Genomic DNA, 18,595 nt, shown 5'->3' on the forward strand with positions numbered 1-18,595 from the left:
TTATACCACCCTCACAACCCCCATACACTCCCCAAAATAGTGTGTTTGGGGAGGTGAGCTTATTTTTGTATGTGTTTGGGGAGGGGGGCATATTTCTGTATGTGTGTTTGGGGAGGAGGAATTATTTGTGTGTGTGTGTTTGGGGAGGGGGACTTATTTGTGTGTGTATTTGGGAAAGGGGCTTATTTGTGTGTGTGTGTGTGTGTGTGTGTGCTTGGGGTGGGGGACTTATTTGTGTGTTTGTATTTGGGGAGGGGGCTTGTTTGTGTGTGTGTGCTTGGGGAGGGGGGCTTATTTGTGTGTGTGTGTGTGTGTGTGTGTTTTGGGGGGCTTATGTGTGTGTGTTGGGGGGGCTTTTTTGTGTGTGTGTGGTGTGTGTGTGGTGTGTGTGGTGTGTGTGTGTGTGTGTGTGTGTTTGGGGAGAGGGGCTTATTTGTGTGTGTGTTTGGGGAGGGAGGCTTATTTGTGTGTGGGTTTGGGGAGGGGGCTTATAGTGTGTGTGTGTGTGTGTTTGGGGACGGGGATTATTTGTGTATGTGTGTGATTGGGGAGGGGGGCTAATTTGTTTATGTGTTGTTTGGGGAGGGGGAATTATTGTACGGGTGTGTGTGTGTGTATATTGGGGAGGTGGGTTATTGAGTGTGAGGAGGGGGGGAGAAATAAATGGGGGGAGGGACAGGTTGGGCGAGGTGTGGGTGTAAGAAAGAGGGGGAGTAGGAGAGAGTGATGAGGGTGTAAAAGGGGGGTAAGAGCGAGGAGGTTTGGGAGAATGGGGGGAGTGTAAGAGGAAACAGGTGAGGGGGGGGGGAGATCAGGCAGTATCAGGCCCTGGTATGGGGTGCTGGTATCTCCACAAAGTTTAAATGTCCCAGCCACATGTCGTGGGAGAATTAAACTTGCCGGAGATACCAGAAACCTATACCTCGGTTCAGGTCCAGAGACCCCCTGGTTCAATACTGTGTTAATAAAATAAAAATAAAAACAAAGCTTCATTACCTTAACGTCTAACCGCTAAGGTAAAGAAGGGGTTAACCGTCACTACCCGGTTTGTTGGTGGTAGAGTCGGTTAAGGTTATAGTTTGCCCCACAGTGGGTGGTTACGCCTCAGGGATGGGAAGCGGGAGGGGTTAATTACCTTAGCAGTTACTACCTCTAAGGTAATTAAGGTGTTAACCCCTGCCACTAACCCCCTGGGAGGCTTAAACACTGACCCAAGGGCAACTACCCCCTCCATCCACCTCCTCTACCTGGAACACCACACACAGGAAGGAGGTGAATAGGCCTCCTGGGAGGGATTAAGCCCTCCCTTACCATAGTGGTCACAACTGCTAAGGTAAGGAAGGAGTCCACCCCCACCAGGAGGCCTAACCACCCTCTCCGGGGCAACTACTGTACCCCCTTCACCCACTCCTTCTACCACCAACATCACACAGGAATGGGCAAAAGTTCTATTAGCCAAAGATGGCTAATAGCACTTTTGCCCATTCAAATAATCATTACAATGCAATATAATAAAATACAATAATATAAAAAAACACATTACTATAAAGAAAATTCTGTAGCCATTTAATTCATTGATTGTCACTGTGGTAATGTATGCCCTCACAGAGAGCCATAATGGCCACCCAACAACCCCCTCCCCTTTATACCCTTTGAGGGTATCGATAACTGCATTGTCAATAAATGCATTTTTTGGCAAATGTTTGTTTTGATTTAATTGTAATGTATTTATATTTTTTGATGATTTTTTTTTTTAATTTGCCAATTCATTGCCATTGTGGCTATCTGTGTCCCCATTGTGGGCATAGATAATCACAGTGGCAATCAATGGTTTTATTGCCTACTGTGTAAGTTGTAATGGAAATTTCACAATGAACAATTTCCATATCTTAAGAAATATACAGCTCCTAACGTTATGCATTAGAAGCGTTAATCCTTTCGTTGATCTGTTGCAAAAATAAACACAATACACATTTCGAAAGACCTTGGGAGTGCCGGTTTCTTTTGTTCTGTATGTATATACTGTGTATATTATGTTAAATCCCATTGAACTGTTGACTTGGATAGCAGCACCTGCTCATTCCAAAATTAGTACCTTTGTGTAATGATTCAGATCTTTACAGTATGTTTAAATAACATCCATCATATAGTTACATTCTCCTTCTTGTCAGTTTGTCAGTGAATGTTTGTATGGGGATTATAGGTTAGGACAGGCTTACCTTCCGCCAGATCTGCAAACATCTCAGGTTTTGTAAAGAAGCACGGTCATATACCTGTATACAGTACACGTGTATATTATTCATGTTAAACACTTTGATGACATACAGTAAAGGCAAGCAACGGGTTAATTTACATAAATCTATAACAATCCACACAATACAAAATTAAATGTTATATATTAACAATACATGGCCATTTAAAGCTTGTTTGTATTTACAGCAAACCCTCTCTTGTTATCCTGGAACCAGATTCCATATTCTCTGTCTCCCTTTGCAGCTCATGGGATTCATATCTCCCCGGTTTAGCTGCCTGTTATTTTCCCTGTCCCAGCAGCTAGCTGCATGTGAAAAGGCAACATGATTGTTACATGTTGTTTACACAGCCCTAGTCAGTGTTGGTTGCCTGCAATCTCCTATTCTCCTAGCTGAGAGTGGGCTATTCCTACCACCCTGTCCTTGCTGACCGTTAGTATAGTCTCACTTCCCTTCTAGTGTGACCCTTGCTCGTCACTTCTTTTTCACCCTGGACTCTGAGTGAGTACCTGCCTGCTATTTACCCCAGCAAGGCCTTTCTGTTTTACACTGCCTCATCCTTGATACACTGCACTTCAGACAGAGAAGCACTCTCTACCTACACTACATCTGCAAGTACCTTTCTTCCTGTGATTTTCCATCAATAAAACTTAGGCCGATTCCATAGAAGGACAGGCTGTACTGAGGCGTGCGGACGCTCAGCGCTGAGCCCCTGCATCCTCAATGAGGATGCCTTGAGAGGGGGCTCGCGCGAGCGTCCGCAGGCGTGCTCAGGCTTTGGAGTTTTCAGCCGAGCGCCAAGCTGTTTTTCAGCGCGCTGTCGGCTGAAAACCTCCAATGAGAGCGGGGCTGCGTCAACGTCACGGCGCCGTGACGTCGACATCAGTGCGTCGTGGGCGATTGGCCCAGCGACGTCACTGCCCCGCCTCCCTCAGTCTCCCCCCACCTCCGATCGCGGACGCTGGCTCGCTGTATGTGCATGGAATCGCACAGCTTCTGCAGGCGAGCCTCAGCGTCAGCGCGGTGCAGCACGGCTCCCCCCCTCTATGGCCCGGGCCTAAGAAAGACAAAAGGACTTGTTTGTGCTTTGAAAGAGGGAAGGCATGAGTTAAGCTAACTGGAATCATTCATACATAATTCGTGACCCTGGTTCCAGGAAACTTGTGCCTGCATACCTCTGGAGAAGGAAGGTATTCAATTAAATATGTATTGCTGACTGTCTATTAAAAAAATATATAGGGTTTAAAATCACTATTACATGAAATGAGATTTATTTAAATTAAGATAAAAAAAATTCATCATTAAGGTTATAAGAACAAAATATTTGTGTATTGCAAATGACAATGTCAGTATATTGAGAATTCATGTGTCAATCACAGGTAGTGTGTATCCTGGGTAACTCCATACCCACTTATTTAGAGTTCGAACAACGGGTCATTTCCTGGTCACAGTGAAGTGGAGCTTTATCGCTTCATTGTGTTTGCATATTAAAGAATGTATTTAAAGAATGTATTTACCTCCCAGGTTCCCCACCCCTTTTAGTGCAGTGGTAAGAGAATGAGTTAGTGTGATTAGTACCAGTGTGGAAGCCTTCCCTGTATGCTGAAGGAAGTATGTGAGAGCCCTCACAGGAGACAGCTAACTCTTTAGAGAATCAGGGCACTCAGTTGGCTTCCGACCATGGCTCATAGGCCGGCCAGGATTCTTCATATGCTGCTATTCTTCGTTATAGCAATTTTTGGTAAGTTGTTTGGTTACGTCGAACCTAAAGATGGTGTATTAGAGAGAAGGTTGTTAGAACCTGTCCTTTCTTGGTGGTGTAGAAGACCCAAGGGATGAATCAGCAGAGAGAATAAGCTCAGGGCATGCAGAACCTACAGTATTAGGATATCATCTGTGGAGTAAATGGCTGTTTGACGATTCCTACAGTATCCCCTCTTTATTTCGACCCTATTCCTTCCTTCTTCTTTCTATTGCCACTGATGCTACAGGGGTACAGTATGTCTTTCTGTTGGGGGCATGTTTATAAAAAGTAGGTTATTTATTTTCTGAAAGGAAGTCTTATTATAAATCAGCTGTGGCAAAACTGAGGTGGTTTTCACCAAAAAGCACACACTGTATTAAGATTGTACAATATGTCATTTTTTACTGATATAATCTCATTATCATGTAATACATATCCAGATGAAGCAAACACCACAGTCGTGAGTTTTACCGGGGGATTTGCGTTATTGGAGGATTTGCGCTACAATTCAATGGAGCAACGAGTTGACAATTTGCGCGATTAGTTACCGCAATTCACCAATTAGTGCTTTAACGCACGGTAACAGATGCAATAACGTCTGCTACATGTGTCAATGTTGTATTCGCTATACAGGCATACCCCGGTTTAAGGACACTCACTTTAAGTACACTCGCGAGTAAGTACATCTCGCTCAATAGGCAAACGGCTGCTCACGCATGCGCCTGTCAGCACGTCCTGAATAACAATACCGTCTCCCTACCTGTACCGAAGCTGTGCGCAAGCGGGGAGACTATAGAGCCTGTTACACATGCGTTATTTACATCAGTTATGCACGTATATGACGATTGCAGTACAGTACATGCATCGATAAGTGGGGAAAAAGGTAGTGCTTCACTTTAAGTACATTTTCGCTTTACATACATGCTCCGGTCCCATTGCGTATGTTAATGCGGGGTATGCCTGTACAGTGCTATGCAGTGGGTGTAGTGTATTAAAACAAGTAATTATGATTTTGCCAAATGCTAAAGCTTTAGAAAGCCTGAACCATTGAAGAAAATTACCCACAATGTCATAAATTAAACTTGAATTGTGCAAGAATGTAATTGTGCATCAGTGAAATCAGATATTCTTGCTAATTAAATCATTACACTGTATTTTTTATTGTTAACACTGGTTTAAAACAGATTGTACACACACAGTAAAGGGGCTAGTCATTAAATTGTGAGAGTGCCGTATTGCACTGAATCTCCCATTGAAGGGGCAGGAGATGTAACTCAGTACTGCTAATATCACTGTGATTGAGGCAGGTGAACCTGGTTTGAATTCCAGTGTCAGCTACTTGTGCAGATCTCTTTGGGGCTTATTCACTAAACTTCGATAAGTGACTTATAGCACTGCAAATGCCCTTATTGTGCGATATTGCCTGTGTTAATATTTACAAAGCTCCAACAACAGGGCAATATCGCGCTATAACGGCTTTTTATAGTGATGTAACACTCTAGCAAAAACAATCCATACGATAAGCCAAAAAATGATCGAAATGGCATTTTTGTCGGAAACTGCTATTCACTAAACTCTGATGTGCATATAGTACTATCAAAACGTGCAATCTTTTCTCGCCAGCTAAAGGAATTGCAAGATGCACCGGAGTCAGGTGGGGACCCCCGGAGACCATGTGGGCTCACCGGAGATCTGGGGGTTCCCTAGGGTTCCTGTGGTTCCCGCTGACCCCCGCATCTCCGGTGGGTCCCGTGGCTCCCGTGGGGTTTCCAGGGGAGTCTCCGCCGGCCTCCAGTACCAATCCTGTGCAATGAAAATAAAATTGCAGCCAGTTTCATTACCTTTGCGGCTACAGTAACCGCTAAGGTAATGAAAGGGTTAAATAGCAGCCACTGCTTTGTTGTTGGTACAGGGGGTGGGTGATGCTTGCAGTTGCCCCATGGTGGGTGTTTAGGCCTTACGGGAGGGGGCCAGTAGAAGTTAACCCCTTCATTACCTTAGCGGTTACAACCACAAGGCCTAAACACCATCCTAGGGCAATTACCACCTTCACCCACCCCCTACACCACCAACACCACACAGGAATGGGTAAAAGTGCTATTAACCAAAGATGGCTAATAGCACTTTTCCCCATTGAAAAACATTACAGTGCAATACATAAATACACCCCTGTCCCCCAACACATACAGTACTGTAATGTGCAAAATTACTATTATCCAGATATGGATAATAGCACATTTGACCATTAAAAATCAAACATCAGCCAGCCAGCATAAAGTAAATTAAAGTTCTACTTACCCCTGCCAAAATAAAGGCCATCCTCGTCTTCCTCCCCATCCTCCTCGTCCTCTGTGGACAGAAACATTACAATAGAAAACAATCTAATGGCCATTAACCCCTTAATCACTGTAGCGGCTAGTAACCACTATAGTATTTTTTTTTTTTTTTACATTTCTTTATCTGCGAGCACGGTTACAACATACAATAAAATGAGCAAAACATAGTGAACATTCAGGCAACCATAAATAATGATGATGGGGAAGGGGGAGGGTGGGGGTGGGGGGGGAGAAAAGTGGATAGAGAGAAAGAAAGAGAAAGAAGAAAGGAAAGAAAGCGCTCTGCAGGTCCTCACTTCTCGCCACAAACTCCTCTGCGCCCAGCACCCTATAGTTCTTTTAGTCTATCCAAAGACCTGTGTACAGATGCAATGGCCATTATCCGAACAAATGAGCAAATCATGGCGCCATTTTCGTGTGCGTTGCTGTACTCCACGCAGCATTAACGCAGCCAATCGCCCCAGGCACACGTGTTGATCGAGATTGCTTTGTTTGAATTTCATGGATTGTGTGCAATTAAATGCAATGAAATGAATGACTTGTAATGTGTACAGTACTGTGCAAATGTCAATTTTAGGTGTTTAAAAACCAGAACTCTAAAATGCCATTTTCTGCACTCGCCTGCACTAGCGTTTAAAGGCGGTTAGGTTGGAAGAAATCACGCGCCATGACGTGGGTATTCCAGGTATACAACGCGTGAAGTGTTCGAATAACGGCCGCTGCATCTGTAGCAGTGCAGTCTGAATATCTAAAGGGGCCCGTAACCTCTTAATGTGTCGGGAGGCAGTGTGTCCAAAAAGCGTTTCCATTTACTCAGGAATTTATCTGTTCTTTCCATATTGTCTCCAAATTAGTCAAATTTTTCCCTCATCATAACTGCGAACTGATGAGATTCTAATTGTCCAATTGTTGGAGCGTATGGTTTTAGCCAGTTGACCAGAATCAGTTTGCGTGCCAAAAGGAGAATCATTCCCGCCAGCTGCGGCAAACTGATCGTCAAGATATTCTAGTCTTCTATATATCCAAATAACATTGGTTTAGAGTCATGGGGAAGCTTTGTTTTTAGCAGTTTGTTTAGAAACCTTAAAGTTTTATTCCAGAATGTCTTTATTTTTCTGCAGTACCACAGGCAATGTGAGATATTGGCGCTGGTACTGCCACACGTTTTACACCCAATTGGAGAATTGTGTTAGAATTTGTTTAGTTGTGCTGGGGTGAGGAATGCCCGGTTCAATATCTTAATCTGCAGTTCCCTCAAATTTGCATCCAGAGTAATGGAACGGACACTCCTGTAGCCTCTGACCAGGACCTCTTGGTCTATCAGATCAGGGAAGTCCACCTGCCACTTAACCAATTAAACACTCCAGAGACCCACAGTACGGGTCTCTATAAGGGCGGTATATGTTTAGAGGTAAAACCCGTTTGAATGGAGATCTCAAGACTAGACTCCAAGGCATTGTGTTCTAATAGGGATGGATGTTCCCTCATCTAGGAAGTCACATAATGTTTCAACTGTAAGTAGGCAAAGAAGTATTTATTTAGTAATTGATATCTTTCTCGGTGTTGTTGGAAATTTGGGAAAATGTGTTGTCCCGTATTAAAACAGTCTGCGACATGAACAAGTCCTCTACAGGCCCAAGTTCTGAAAACTGCGGTCTCTTGGGCTGCCGTAAAGTCTGAGTTCCCTACAATTGTTAACAACCTGGATACTCTCAATAGTACTGTAGTTTAAAAGATTTTCTGACATTACGCCAGGCTCTTACAGTATCTCCAAACATAATGCCATTCAGAATGTTATTTGCATTATCCTTATCCTGTAGGGAGGTTAGGACTTCCAGGGACTGTGGGAGAGCCAGCTGTCCCTCTATTCCAGAATTCAAACTCTGCCTTGTCAAGTAGCCAATCCCTAATGTACCTAGTCAGCGCCACCAGGTTAAACGCTCCCACATCGGGGAGGTTCAGACCCCCCTGTTCTCTCAACGCTCCCACATCGGGGAGGTTCAGATCCCCCCTGTTCTCTATCGTCTGTAGCCTTTGTAGATATGTTGAAGAAAAGTCCTCCTTGGCGCTGGTCCTCAATGTGATGTTTTGAATAATAAGAAAAACAAAAATAATAAATAGTGTAAATCCTCTATATAACTACTATGGTCATTAACACCACAATATGCGTGCAAATAGTGATATAACACCCATATCTAATTGTGACAGGGCTTCTTGTACTATTGTGTAAGTTAAATGCATGTTTCATTTCTGGCATGAAGTGCACCACCTTTCGCTTTTCTGTTTTGCTTTTTGCTGGGCCCAGCGATTCTTTTTTTTTTTTTTTTCCTTAAACTTTACTAACCTTTAATGTGGTGTCCTGAGGTCAGTCAGTATAATGCAGGTATGGTTAATGTGCCGCACAGTTTTAATGCATGTTACACAGCCCTGGGCAGTCTCTGTTAAAGAGAAAAAGGGCGTATCCTTCCTGCATACCATTCATGGCAGATTATACCATGGTATGGGGGGGGGGGTTAAAGTAAGTGATGCTGAATGTCATTTATTTTGCAGAGGGAGGACATGCATGGGATGTTTGCGATAGGTACTGTTTTTTTTTGGGCTTGCTATAGAAAATTGTAGGTTGTGTGAAGTGTATTATGTTTGCTAATTGGGTAAGTTGTGGGAGACAACTCCTCTGTGTGGTATACTTAATTTGGTTTTGTCCTAATTAACCAGTAATAAAAAACGGGGGGAGGTTCTTTTCCTGGAGGTTGTTCTTTTCTGCACTCCTTGGTACTGCTATGTGATGTGAGGTTGTTCTTTTCTGCACTCCTTGTTGCTGCTATGTGATGTGAGGTTGTTCTTTTCTGCACTCCTTGTTGCTGCTATATGATGTGAAGTTGTTCATTTCTGCACTCCTTATTGCTGCTATGTGATATAAGGGTGTCTGTGGAACTTCAGTGAAAGGATGCAAACTTTCTAATGCAGATATTGCTGGCAACTCTGTGGCTGGAGACATCACGCTGGGGGAACTGGTTGTTGTACAGTACACCTGAATGTGGAATCTACTATATATTTGTGAAATCACTGTATGTCTGCGTCCCAAGGGTCAATCGCATTGGACCTTGGGCCTGTCACTCCTGCTCAGGCCATGCCCGCCCCCGCACACCTCTCATTGGCCTACGTCCAAACACCAATGCCACACTGTCCCACCCCTCACTGACTCTCATTGGCCTGCGTCCAATGCCTGCCCCCGCACACCTCTCATTGGCCTGCGTCCCACCCCTCACTGACTCTCATTGGCCTGCGTCCAATGCCCGCCCCCGCACACCTCTCATTGGCCTGCGTCCCACCCCTCACTGACTCTCATTGGCCTGCTTTTCACAGCTATCAAAACCTTCACGTCTGCTACCACAGACTGCCGAATCAGGTACAGCAGTGTTTCCCAAACTGTGCGCCGCGGCGCCCTGGTGCGCCGCGGCTTGGCTAGAGGAGCGCCGCGATCAGGGCCGCCAGCAGCGGGAAACAAGGGCTGCTAGCTCATTTAAAAAAAAAAAAAAACCTCTGAGGGGAAGCAGAGGAGCGGTCACGTGACCGCTCCCATCCAATGGGGCTGCAGCCTGCCCGGCATTGCAACTGCAGAGCCACCAGACAGCACCAAGGTGTGTGTGTGTGTGTGTGTGTGTGTGTGTGTGTGTGTGTGTGTGTGTGTGTGTGTGTGTGTGTGTGTGTGTGTGTGTGTGTGTGTGTGTGTGTGTGTGTGTGTGTGTGTGTGTGTGTGTGTGTGTGTGTGTGTGTGTGTGTGTAAAACGGGCTGCAGGGTGTGTGTGAAAAACGGGCTGCAGGGTGTGTGTGTGTGTGTGTGTGTGTGTGTGTGTGTGTGTGTGTGTGTGTGTGTGTGTGTGTGTGTGTGTGTGTGTGTAAAACGGGCTGCAGGGTGTGTGTGAAAAACGGGCTGCAGTGTGTGTGTGTGTGTGTGTGTGTGTGTGTGTGTGTGTGTGTGTGTGTGTGTGTGTGTGTGTGTGTGTGTGTGTGTGTGTGTGTGTGTAAAACGGGCTGCAGGGTGTGTGTGAAAAACGGGCTGCAGGGTGTGTGTGTGTGTGTGTGTGTGGTGTGTGTGTATATATGTGTGGTGTGTGTGTGTGTATATATGTATATATGTGTGTGTATGTATGTGTGGTGTGTGTGTATATATATATATATATATATATATATATATAATGTGTGGTGTGTATATATGTATGTGTGGTGTGTATATATATATATATATATATATATATATATATATATATATATATATATATATATAATGTGTATGTGTGGTGTACAGTATATATATGTGTGGTGTGTGTGTGTGTGTATGTATGTATATATAGATATATATATATATATATATGTGTGTGTGTGTGTGTGTGTGTGTGTGTATATATGTATGTGTGGTGTATATGGACGTGTGTGATGTGTGTGTGGTGTGTACGTGTGAATATATTTATCAAAGTTGCACAATGTTAATAAATAATTTATTCTCACATGTCTTTTTTTTTTTCATTTTTAAATATTATATAATGTACACACACACACACACACACACACACACACACACACACACACACACACACACACACACACACACACACACACACACACACACACACACACACACACACACCTACCAAGTGACAAACACACACACACACACACACACACACACTGACAGCTACCAAGTGACAAACACACACAGTGATACCCGCCTACCAAGCGCGCTTGCTGTCTCCTCTGCCAGGCAGCGCTGATTACAGATGCAGGGGCTTTGTGCATCTGTTCAGCCCGGCTCAGCGACGCTGAGAGAGGGAGGCCCGGCGCGCACGCTGGAGGAGCAGCACCGGGAGACTGAGAGAGAGAGTGAGGTCAGAGAGAGAGTGATGTCAGAGAGAGAGAGAGAGTGAGGTGAGAGAGAGAGAGAGTGAGGTCAGAGAGAGAGAGTGAGGTCAGAGAGAGAGAGAAAGAGGTCAGATAGAGAGAGTGAGGTCAGAGAGAGAGAGTGAGGTCAGAGAGAGAGTGAGGTCAGAGAGAGAGAGAGTGAGGTCAGAGAGAGAGAGAGTGAGGTCAGAGAGAGAGAGAGGGAGGTCAGAGAGAGTGTGAGGTCAGAGAGAGAGAGAGAGGTCTGAGAGAGAGAGAGTGAGAGAGAGTGAGAGAGAGAGTGAGGTCAGAGAGAGAGAGAGTGAGGTCAGAGAGAGAGTGAGGTCAGAGAGAGTGAGGTCAGAGAGAGAGAGTGAGGTCAGAGAGAGTGAGAGTGTGTGAGGGAGACACCAACTGCGCACTGCAACTGTTAGGTATGTATATACACCTTTGTTTTTACTTTGGGCGCCGCGTAAAAATCCTGATCGCCTTGGGGAGCCTTGAAAAAATTCTGATTGCCTTGGGGAGCCTTGAACCGAAAAAGTTTGGGAACCACTGAGGTACAGAATCTACACACAACGCACAAACACAGCACACACACACATTCACACAACACCAAACACTGCAGACTGCCTCTTCAAACCCCCCCTCCCCTCCACGCCACACATCTCCCTCCCGCAACCGGACAGCGAGGCCGCGGCCTCCACTCACACACCATGGCAACGATGTCCCTCCCCCTATCCCGCTACCTCACACAGTGTAGCTCCCGCGAACCGCACAGCACGCCACATCTCCTGCACCTCACACAGCTCCCTACCGCAACCGGACCGCGAAGCCCCCTACCCCGCTACACCATGCCACCAATGTCCCTCCCCCTATCCCGCTACCTCACACAGTGTAGCTCCCGCGGACCGCACAGCACGCCTCACATCTCCTGCACCTCACACATCTCCCTCCGCAACCGGACCGCGAGGCCCCCTACCCCGCTACACCATGCCACCAATGGCCCTCCCCCTATCCCGCTACCTCACACAGTGTAGCTCCCGCGAACCGCACAGCACGCCTCACATCTCCTGCACCTCACATATCTCCCTACCGCAACCGGACCGCGAGGCCCCCTACCCCGCTACACCATGCCACCAATGTCCCTCCCCCTATCCCGCTACCTCACACAGTGTAGCTCCCGCGGACCGCACAGCACGCCTCACATATCCTGCACCTCACACATCTCCCTCCGCAACCGGACCGCGAGGCCCCCTACCCCGCTACACCATGCCACCAATGTCCCTCCCCCTATCCCGCTACCTCACACAGTGTAGCTCCCGCGGACCGCACAGCACGCCTCACATCTCCTGCACCTCACACATCTCCCTACCGCAACCGGACCGCGAGGCCCCCTACCCCGCTACACCATGCCACCAATGTCCCTCCCCCTATCCCGCTAGCTCACACAGTGTAGCTCCCGCGAACCGCACAGCACGCCTCACATCTCCTGCACCTCACACATCTCCCTCCGCAACCGGACCGCGAGGCCCCCTACCCCGCTACACCATGCCACCAATGTCCCTCCCCCTATCCCGCTACCTCACACAGTGTAGCTCCCGCGAACCGCACAGCACGCCTCATCTCCTGCACCTCACACAGCTCCCTACCGCAACCAGACCGCGAGGCCCCCTACCCCGCTACACCATGCCACCAATGTCCCTCCCCCTATCCCGCTAGCTCACACAGTGTAGCTCCCGCGAACCGCACAGCACGCCTCACATCTCCTGCACCTCACACATCTCCCTACCGCAACCGGACCGCGAGGCCCCCTACCCCGCTACACCATGCCACCAATGTCCCTCCCCCTATCCCGCTACCTCACACAGTGTAGCTCCCGCGGACCGCACAGCACGCCTCACATCTCCTGCACCTCACACATCTCCCTACCGCAACCGGACCGCGAGGCCGCGGCCTACACTCACACACCATGGCAACGATGTCCCTCCCCCTATCCCGCTACCTCACACAGTGTAGCTCCCACGAACCGCACAGCACGCCACATCTCCTGCACCTCACACAGCTCCCTACCGCAACCGGACCGCGAGGCCGCGGCCTACACTCACACACCATGGCAACGATGTCCCTCCCCCTATCCCGCTACCTCACACAGTGTAGCTCCCGCGGACCGCACAGCACGCCTCATCTCCTGCACCTCACACAGCTCCCTACCGCAACCGGACCGCGAGGCCGCGGCCTACACTCACACACCATGCCACCAATGTTCCTCCCCCTATCCCGCTACCTCACACAGTGTATGACAACACCTACCACTGGAAATCAGATGTTCGTTGAAATAAAATATGTTTTCCTAACTATTTTACTGTCTGTATAATGTACACAACACTCACCCACACAAAACCCCCTCATACACACACACACACACGCAAACATCCTGTCATTCTATGCCACACACTACACTCAAAAACATGCCATTTTTAACATGTGTATGACCAACAACACGCACTCACACACGTCACACACACAACATGCCTCATACACACACACACGCCATCACACACCAGCGACACACACACATGCTCTCACACACACCACACACCATGCCACCGATGTCACTCCCGCTATCCCGCTACCTCACACACTCTACCTCCCGCGGAACAACCAGCACGCCTGACATCTCCTGCACCTCACACATCTCCCTCCGCAACTGGACCGCGACGCCGCGGACTACAGTCAAACAGCATGCCACCAATGTCACTCCCGCTACCTTACACACTGTATGACAACACCTACCACTGAAACTCAGCTGTTCCTTACAATAAAATATGTTTTCCTAACAATTTCACTGTCTGTATAATTTATTCTAAAACACTTCTCACACCACCACTCACACACAACACTCACCCACACAAAACCCCCTCATACACACACACACACACACACGCACGCAAACATCCTGTCATTCTATGCCACACATAACAACAAATCACACCTCACCTTCACCCTCATAATACACACACTACACTCAAAAACATGCAATTTACAACATGTCTATGACCAACAACACGCACTCACACACGTCACACACACACACAACATGCGTCATACACACACACATGCCATCACACATGCCACATACACACATGCTCTCACACACACCACACACCATCACACACAACACACACACAAATACACAAACACATGCACACACACACGCACTCAGCAACGCCACACGCCCTCAACCACGCAACACACGTACTCACACACACACACCAACCTCCTCTGCTGATACAACACACAAAACAACACTTCAACATAACCTTAACTACCACACACAACACAACCACCACTAAACAAACACACACACCCAACCCACTGTTCCAATTACCTACCCTTCACCATACACACTACACTGAATACAATGCACATTTACACGTCTCACCACCCACTCCCATTGCACATCAACATCCCACCACACACAAACATTAACAACAACACAACACCTCCGCTACTAACACACCTAGCACAATAAATCACCTCTTCCTTTCAATAACATATTTTACACAAAACATTACTATTTACACATCTGTCTAATTTATTGCACACAAACACTCAACTAACCAACACTGACACACACACTCACACACCACACACTCACTATCACATCACACACTCACTCATCCACACACACACCCCACACAATCAACAATCACACACAATAATTACATACACACACTATTCTGCCACACACACAGCCAACATTAACACAAAACAAAAACACACACAACATTTCAACACCTACACAAACGCACACCAAACACAAATAAATACCCCTCACCTCACACAGTGTAGCTCCCGCGAACCGCACAGCACGCCTCACATCTCCTGCACCTCACACATCTCCCTACCGCAACCGGACCGCGAGGCCCACTACCCCGCTACACCATGCCACCAATGTCCCTCCCCCTATCCCGCTACCTCACATGAGTGAAGATATACTTCACAAAGCACAGAGACACAACCCATCACTCAATGTTACCTTTTCACCTGACATTTTCAACGAGGTACTCATATTGTTAGAAGATACATGTCTCTCTATCAATAACAAAACACTACTTCAATTAGGTCTAGAAGCTCCCCAACGTCATCATCACGATGTACTCAATACAGACCTTATGCGAGAGAAACAATACAATATTTCCATACTACAAGAATATGTTGCCACAAGAAAACCAATGTTAATTCCACAACAACTTAACACCTATGACAACATCATGCAGCACATAAACAACGAACAAGGTGCAATCCTGTTTCTTGATGCTCCAGGTGGAACAGGCAAAACATTTCTCATAAATTTACTCCTTGCAGAAATAAGAATGCACAATCATGTTGCACTTGCACTTGCATCATCTGGCATTGCAGCCACTCTTATGGATGGAGGAAGAACTGTGCACTCAGCTCTTAAATTACCACTAAACATTGCTCATGAAGAAAACCCAACATGTAATATTACCAAGACATCTGGCCAAGCCCGTGTTCTTCAAATTTGCAAACTTATTGTTTGGGATGAGTGTACCATGGCGCATAAAAAAGCACTTCAAGCCCTTAATAGAACCTTGCAAGACTTGCGTAACAATAAACAAATAATGGGTGGTGCTGTCATTCTTTTAGCTGGTGATTTCAGACAAACACTTCCAGTCATACCACGATCCACACCAGCAGACGAACTTCATGCATGCCTTAAATCCTCTATTTTATGGCGACATGTCAAACATTTTCCATTAACAACCAATATGCGAGTCCAACTTCTCGGCCACTCAAATGAACAACTTTTTGCACACACACTTCTTCAAATAGGTGAAGGCACTTTACCTACTGACTTAACATCAGGAGAAATTGCTTTTCCCACACATTTTTGTCACATGATGACATCACTTGAAGATCTCATACATCACGTCTATCCAAATCTCTTACACAATTACACAAACCACCAGTGGCTCTGTGAAAGAGCCATCCTTGCTGCCAAAAATACTTCTGTCAATGACATCAATCATCAAATTCAAGACATTATTCCAAACACAATTACTCAATACAACTCAATCGATACAGTTGTGGATTGCGATGAAGCCGTTAACTATCCACCTGAATTCCTACACTCCCTCGAACCATCAGGGATGCCACCACATCATCTTCGCCTCAAAGTTGGAGCACCCATCATGCTACTTCGCAACCTACACACACCTAACCTTTGTAATGGAACCAGACTGTGCATAAAAACATTGATGCCCAACCTAATTGAAGCTACTATCTTAACTGGCAACGCCAAAGGCCAAGATGTCTTCATCCCCCGCATTCCACTCATTCCTACAGACATGCCTTTTACTTTCAAACGGCTACAGTTCCCCATCAAACTAGCTTTTGCTATCACCATTAACAAAGCACAAGGACAATCTATAAAGTGCACTGGTATCAACTTAGAATCACCATGTTTCTCCCACGGCCAGTTATATGTTGCGTGCTCTAGAGTTGGATCCCCCCAACAATTGTACATCTTTGCTCCAACTGGAACTACCAAAAATGTCGTTTACAAACAAGCATTACAATGAACATTGACTTTCCTCAATTTCCATGAACTCTACATATTGCCATAAGAAATTACAAAAAAATGAAAGACACTCAATACACTACTGTCATCTTTTATTACTACATTATTTTACAACACACACTTTAACATTACATCAAATACACTCCTCTCAACAATGGACATTCACATCTTTCAAGAAGCATTTCCAACAATAACATTTTCAAAAATAACTACCGTAACAACTAACATACACTTCAAACATTTGCCCTCATATACATGTGCTTTCTACTACTGTTGATTTACAAACACAATTCTAACTAATATTACATAACATTGGCATCACATTACAACTTTCACATACAACATTTACACATACTTATTCACACTTCACATCCCGGGCAACGCCGGGTTTCTCAGCTAGTACCTAATAAAAAGAAGGTACAGAGAACAGCAAAAAGCCTCTTTCATTCTTCCCAGGATCCGAAGCTGCTGGCTTCTTTAAATAAAAAGCTGGGACGCAACCTATCACAATAATAGAATAAACTCTTATCTAAAAAATACCCAGTGAAAATATTCACAACTGCAAATAAAGAAGTTAGATAATTAACTCTAACAGTGCTCAATTGTGAAATTACTACACAGTGGTGGTGCAGTAAAACAAAGTGTATATTTAAACCTTTTATATGGATATAATTACACATACAGTGCTTACTGGAATCTAGATTATAACTGATGTTATACAGTCTAATGATCTAATGAAAAACATATACTTAGCTACAGAGTGGAGAAAGATTGATGTCCAATTAGGATTAACATGGAATCAGGGAAAAGAAAAGAAAAACTCTCATGGTACAATAACATATGACATTTAATATAATACCACTGAAAATTAGAGACTATTGGAATCTCACTCACAAATTTTCTGTTAAAAATGCGTAGATCAATTCAGATCAAGTGTGCTGGTGTGTTTGGCGTCTCTGTGGGTCTGCGCGGTTCAGGCGCGGGTGCTCCGGTCTCAGTGGATGATGCCAGACTTTTCCACAGGCTCTCCTTTGCTTCCTGGTTCCTGTCCACTTCCAAGCTCCGCCTCCCGACAGGGCCGGCTTGCGTGATGCCTCACACAGGCGCACCACGTGTCGTGACGCGATAACTCGTCAGCTTGCGCCAATGCCCATAGTAGTTATATAGAGGATTTACACTATTTATTATTTTTAATTAAAGCAATCCTACCAGACATAGTTAATGGTAGATTCATCCATCCTGGCAACTCTCTGTCAATTTTGTTTATGTTTTGAAATATAATTCAGCTCATATAGCTTCTGTAAGTTCAAGGGAAACTGAATACCCAGATACTTAATGGAATTCGTAGCGACTTTAAATTATGTTGGTGGGCTTATGAAATCTAGAGTTCCCTTCCTTGTCAAATTTATTTTAAAGCATTGAACATTTTTGGTAGTTTTTATTAGCGGTAACTGATTAGCTGGATTTGCACAGAACAAAAGCAAATCGTCAGCATATAAAGCCAATTTTATAATTTGGTTCCCAATTTGGAATCCTTTAATTGATTTTCTAAAAGCATTAGCCAGAGGTTCAATAGCCATATCAAATAGCAGTGGCGAAAGTGGACAACCCTGTCTGGTCCCTCTATAGAGTTTGAACGGTCCCGATAATTTACAGCTGAAAGAGATTGAGCCACTTCATTGGGCATAGATAGTTTTAAGGGATTCTGAAAAATTCCCTCTGAGCCCGAACCTCTCTAGGGTCTGAAACAGGTGAGGCCATGTTATCATATCAAACG

At 45.6% G+C, this 18,595-nt stretch overlaps 1 protein-coding gene across 1 annotated transcript in view; it reads left to right on the top strand.

The window, feature by feature from the left end:
* The first annotated feature begins 3,792 nt into the window (after nucleotides 1–3,792).
* LOC142475800 (uncharacterized) overlaps nucleotides 3,793–18,595 on the top strand; it is a 67,530-nt gene continuing 52,727 nt past the window's right edge. Inside the window, exon 1 of the mRNA XM_075581537.1 lies at nucleotides 3,793–3,993. Within this exon, the coding sequence (XP_075437652.1) occupies nucleotides 3,933–3,993 (61 nt within the window). The 5' untranslated portion in view covers nucleotides 3,793–3,932. The remainder of the gene's footprint in view (nucleotides 3,994–18,595) is intronic.

This window comes from Ascaphus truei, chromosome 2 (genome assembly GCF_040206685.1).
Source record: "Ascaphus truei isolate aAscTru1 chromosome 2, aAscTru1.hap1, whole genome shotgun sequence".
Lineage (NCBI taxonomy): Eukaryota > Metazoa > Chordata > Amphibia > Anura > Ascaphidae > Ascaphus > Ascaphus truei.